This window comes from Notothenia coriiceps, unplaced genomic scaffold (assembly GCF_000735185.1).
Source record: "Notothenia coriiceps isolate Sejong01 unplaced genomic scaffold, NC01 NC01_scaffold00023202, whole genome shotgun sequence".
Classification (NCBI taxonomy): Eukaryota; Metazoa; Chordata; class Actinopteri; order Perciformes; family Nototheniidae; genus Notothenia; species Notothenia coriiceps.
Window position 1 is genome coordinate 203 of NW_011355903.1, and position 5,788 is coordinate 5,990.

The 5,788-nt window shown below is 42.1% G+C and overlaps 1 protein-coding gene across 1 annotated transcript in view; it reads left to right on the forward strand.

The window, feature by feature from the left end:
* Positions 1-633: 633 nt before the first annotated feature.
* fam89a (family with sequence similarity 89 member A) overlaps positions 634-5,788 on the forward strand; it is a 7,553-nt gene continuing 2,398 nt past the window's right edge. Inside the window, exons 1-2 of the mRNA XM_010781395.1 lie at positions 634-1,050; positions 5,214-5,788. The exon at positions 5,214-5,788 is cut by the window's right edge and continues 2,398 nt beyond it. Coding sequence (XP_010779697.1) covers positions 640-1,050; positions 5,214-5,492 — 690 coding nt within the window. The 5' untranslated portion in view covers positions 634-639 and the 3' untranslated portion in view covers positions 5,493-5,788. The remainder of the gene's footprint in view (positions 1,051-5,213) is intronic.

Consider the following 5,788-nt stretch of genomic DNA (forward strand, 5'->3'; position numbering starts at 1 on the left):
CTTTTTATATCCAGCTTCTTCACACACATGCTCTCCAGTACAGGCTAGCTCTGAGTGTTAGTGACGTTTCTGTCTTCCTAAACCTGATTCAACATTAAAATGTACGTTTGAATCAGAATCTGAATTCCTTTATTCGTCCCACAGAGGGGACATTTACATTGTGAGAGCTAAGTATAGATAGAGATGAAAACAATACAACAATAAATGAAAGACATGCACAATAAATACATTAAAATGTACAGAAGTACACATTCAGTTAAATAAGTAGTAGCAGCACTATTTATAAAATAAAAAGGTGTAACATGCAGAATACAGTGTTGTAGATTACATTAGATCATTAGATAGATAGATAAATAAATAGATAGATAGATAGATAGATAGATAGATAGATAGATAGATAGATAGATAGATAGATGGATAGATAAGTACTTTATTGATAGCCTACAATTCAATCGTATATATTCCACAGAGTTACATACATATTCTTCTTACAGTAATAGATGGTCTAACTTGCAGTTGTTGAATGAAAAACAATGATTTCAGAACCTACATCTTGTATATTTATTGTAGTACAAAAAAAAATCCCCTTTATTTTGATGGTCAAACCGGAAATGAAATTACTTCAATCCGGGTACTTTGATGTCTCGTCACCGGCCGCCCTCAGCAGAGAAAACCACGGCTGTTGCTCATTCTGTTTGGTGTGGAAGAGACGGCGGTTTATTCACAACATTTACAGGATTCTACCCCAACAAACAGTCACCGTTAGTGTTAAATCCCAGCACCTTTCGGCCAGTAACTCACAGGACGATGAATGGTAAGTCTACGAACGGTTCGTTGGGGGGCATGGCCTGTATCGAGGGTCTTCCCCCGCTGCCGAAGAGCCTGAGCGGCTTGCTGAACTCCAGCGGCGGCTCCTGGAGAGACATGGAGAGGATGTACGTGAAGAAGACCATGATCCAGGACGACCTGAGCCGGGGAAGAAACGACCACCTGCTGTCACACAAGCCGGCCAACCTGGACGCTGCCCTGGCTCTCCTGCGGAAAGAAATGGTAACATTTGAGTTGTATTTAACGAGAAGAAAGTGGTCAGTTTGTCCCTGTCCGTTGGTTTGTCTGTCGACATGTTTTAATCCCTCTGCGCTCTACATTCAGAGCCAGCCAAATCCCCTCAAGAAACTCTGGCATTTGGATGTAGCCTGGCTCTGTGCATATTTACACACCTCTTAACCCACAGTTTAAGGCTTCTTACAAACGATAAAAGGCTCTTAGTTAATTCGGCATACATACCATTTAGCATTGCGTGAATTAAATATCGTCTCCACTCTCCAGGTATGCATTTCGCTTTTCTCCCTGCAGTCCACTTACATTTTAGTGATAGATATATTTAGATGTTGCTTGGCTTTGTGCATATATTTACACACCTCTATCACACAGTTCAAGGCTTTTTAAACATGATAAGAGTCTCCTGTTAAATTTGGCATGCATACCATTTAACATGCACTAAAATACATGGATTAAAATATCATCTTGTATGAACATGTGTCTGCTTCAAAGCCTTTAAAGAAACTCTGGTATGTGGATGGTGTCTGGCATACTTACACACATGTTAACACACGGTTTAAGGCTTTTTACAAATTATAATAGTCTCCTTTTAAATGTCAGCATACACACCATTTACCATTGCCTGAATTAAATATCATCTTGAGGTATGGCTTTAGCTTCTTTCCTGCATTTTCGTCTTACATTTGAATGGTAGATAGATTTGGATGTTTCCTGGATTTGTGCATATTTACACACCTCTTAACACACAGTTTACGACTTTGTATAAGTTGTAAGAGTCTCCTGTCACATTCGGCATACATATAAATGACCATACATATAATTAATATCATCTTCAGGTATCATGGATTTCACTTTCTTTCCTGCAGCCCACTTACATTTTAGTGATAGAAAGTCATCATTGGACCCTAACTAGCCCCAAATATTGCACAATGTCAACTCTGTTTAGTGAAATGTATGTTTACCGAGGTTATGAAAAGACCCCATTGATTCACAGAGTGTACATGCTACATGAAGTCTTTTCAAACTCTAGCAGTAAGAATACAAGAGAAACCAGGATCAGGATAAGCTCTGCAGTCATTAAGTCAAATTAAGTAATTACGCTCATGCTGATTTATAGTCTAAGCTCAATTTAATACCTTTTAGTATCATTATAAAACTGTTTTCATGAGCTAGCATGTAACCCTGACCTGTAGTGAATACTAAGACATTATAAGGCCACAGTAATTGGGGTGTAAACAGAGTGACACACACTCTTACTCCCCGTTGCCAGCCGCAGGGATTTAATAACAGAGTTTCAGTATCAAGGTAAACTCTTCCACGGCTCTTAGTGAATCCATAACAAAAGCATTCCTCACAGCCAGTCATTTAGAGTCAAACTGTATGAAACTCTACCTCTGTGGCATTTGGATTACGGTTACAGGCTTCACTAAAACCCTGCTTTGCTTCCCCTGCTCCCTGATCAAAGGGTATTGCTCTGTTAATGTGTAACTACGAGGTTGTCGTTGACACCGTTTAATACGTTGTCGATGTCCTATTGGTCAGAATCTGTGAGCCGCTCCCCACTTGATGGAGCTTGAGGCTTCAGCTGTTTGAACTGACAGTGATGTGTGTGGATGCAATGCAGCGACCCGCAGTTCCCTCTGTGAGAAATGCACTTTTGAACTCTGCCAGTCGATGTATCATTTCTTTATTCCGTGAATTGGTAATGTCAGGTAGGAAAGATTCATCTCCTCTCCTATTGGTTGATTTCACTTTAGATGAATGCATTTTTTAAAACATGACCACCATGTGTTGTTTTGTCTGACAAACATCCCAAATATATTCAGTTTACAAATAAATATAAAGGCAAGATTTTAAAAGCTGCAACCAGTGAACATTTGGAATTTTCTTTGTAAAAAAAACGTAATAATTAATTGATTATCAAACCGTTTAGCTATCATTTGTCTCTTGATCAAATTATCAATGAATCGGCTAGTTTGTTAATATCATTTGGACATCAATTATCTGTTTAGCTGAAAAGATTACTCCAATGTATTGCTTTTTGAAATAAAGTCACAGTAAAAGTCATGGTTCATTAGCTCCGGCTTTTGTAAGTCTGAGGATTTGAATCATTTGGGTGTTTGAAAATAAAGGGTACTAAATAATCCTTAGTAGCTTTAGTTGTCTCAGGCTGTCTGCAGAGTTTAGAGAACCACTCGCAGATTATCTGAAACAAAAGTAAACTCCTAAAAAGCACAATCCGGCCTCTTTAAAGGTCCCGTGTCATGGCCACTTCTACTGATCATAATTCCATTGTTGAGGTCTACTCAAATAAATGTATATTGTGCAATTTTCCAAACTCACATTGGTTTCTCATTCAGCATCTCTGTATAGTATGTGTATTCACTCTCTGTCCTACATGGCTTGTTGGAGCTCCTGCCCCTCCCCCCCCCTCCCTGTGAGCCCAGTGGCCGTCTGTGAGACACAGCGAAACCCAGCCCGAAACCAGTCCCCACACACACACCCGCAGCCGGGCTGGGAGTTTGTGTGTCTGCCCAGGCTGAGTTCCGCGGTGTCTCGATGACCCCACACCAGTGAGCCAGCTCACAGTGTGTGTGTGTGTGTGTGTGTGTGTGTGTGTGTGTGTGTGTGTGTGTGTGTGTGTGTTGATTGGTCCAAACGTAACGGCTCCGAAGATTGGCTCATTTGGACCGATCTGCGGAGCCGTTACGTTACGTCACTATACCCAAGAACTAAACAATGGAAAAAGAGAAATGGGGCAGCATAGACAGGTCTTCTCTGTGTTAGAGTTTTACTCCCTACAGGGTGTACTTTGAGGGTTTCTAACTCTGCAGACCGTTTACATGCAGAGAAAGCTACATAGCACACAAGGGGACGGGTAATAACNAGAAGTCAAGAAAATATAATTTATTAAAGGTCCCATGTCATGGCCATTTCTACTGATCATAATTCCATTGTTGAGGTCTGCTAAAATAAATGTATATTGTGCAATTTTCCAAACTCACATTGGTTTCTCATTCAGCATCTCTGTATAGTATGTGTATTCACTCTCTGTCCTACATGGCTTGTTGGAGCTCCTGCCCCCCCCCCTCCTACGAGCCCACTGTGCTCTGATTGGTCGGAACGTAGCGAGGCTCGTTGCTGCGAGGTCGGCGATACAGCGAGAACAAGCGAAACTCATCCTGAGCACACACAAACACTCACAGCCGAAGTAAAAACAATAAGTGTGCTTGATATTGAGAAAGAAAAAGGTTTATTATAACGCTGTGAGAATGGGTCTGCGGAGAGCATTTCTCCGCCATCCCAACTCGTCTATTACCAGCGTTCAGGGAGCTCTATGCAAGTCAATGGGACTCTTTGTTCGTTAGCCAAGGGGTCCTGGTGTGGGAGTGGCTCCGCGTGAAAACCCAGATCAACAACAAACGACCGGATTGGCCCAAATGGACCAATCCGGTCATTTGTTGTTGATTTGGGTGTTCACACGTCACAGAACCCAGGAAGCAAACAATGGAAAATGAGAAATCTCCAACGAGGCGTTATGGGAGGTATTTCAGAGTTTTACTCGCTCCAGGGTGTACTTTGAGGGTTTGTGACTCTGCAGACCGTTTACATGCAGAGAAAGCTACATAGCACACAAGGGGACGGGTGGAATAACCAGAAAAGCATGACATGGGTCCTTTAACAACCAGGAGAACGCTGTAATTAATCATTTTTTGCTCCGGCTTTGTAACTCTGGGGATTTGAATCATTTTGTGGCTAACAAAATATATTTTGGGTTTGTGCTGGTGTTTGAAAATAAATGGTACTTTATTTAGAATATAGACAATACTCCTTAGTAGCTTTAGTTGTATCAGGCTGTATGCAGAGTTAAGAGAACCATTCTCAGATGATCTAAAACCCCAGAAAGCATAGTTTGACAACCAGGAGAAAACGGCCTCGTGTATTTATTAATTTTTTTAACATGATTTTTTTACATTTATCACATTACACATAAACAACGGGACATTCCCCAACATTAGACATATGGCAGAAAAATCAAATAAAAAGTGTGCACTTACTAGAAATCAGTTTAAAGTACAGACTAAAGAATATAATGACATTTGCAAAAAGCCCTCTTTAAGTATGAACCATGCTCTGAATGCGTCCCTCAGGTGGGGCTCCGGCAGCAGGACATGTCCCTGCTCTGCCAGCTGTGGTCCCTGCACGAGTCCATCCAGGACTACAAGGGCAGCTGCCAGGACCTGAGCGCCGCCTCCAGCCTCAGCATGATGGAGAACGGATACTTCGACGAGGACGACGAGGACTACCCGGAGCCTGGAGCCACGCCCACCGGAGAGAAGCCGGACGGAGAGCTGGGAGACGGGACGGGAAAGAAAGGGAGCGGCATCGCAAAAGACGACAGCTGGGACTCTTTTCACGTCAACATCTGAGGCCTTTCTGGATGGATACATGCTGTTTGGGGGAGGGGGGGAAGACTTGAGGAGGAAGGAACTGGTTTGCAAGAGGTAGCAGCTTTTTTTGTTACCATAATAGACTCCATCTTAAGTCCAGCTCCTCTCTGATCTTCACTGAGCTGAGAGTTGCCGACACGTCCTCAAACTCAGAGTTCAGATTACCCAGAATCCTCATACTCAAAATTAGGCAATATATATGATTTCTTCTTTAAAAAAACAAAAACAGCTGCTTCTGTATCAAGTGGTTTTGCCAGCCAGTGACCCCCCCCCCC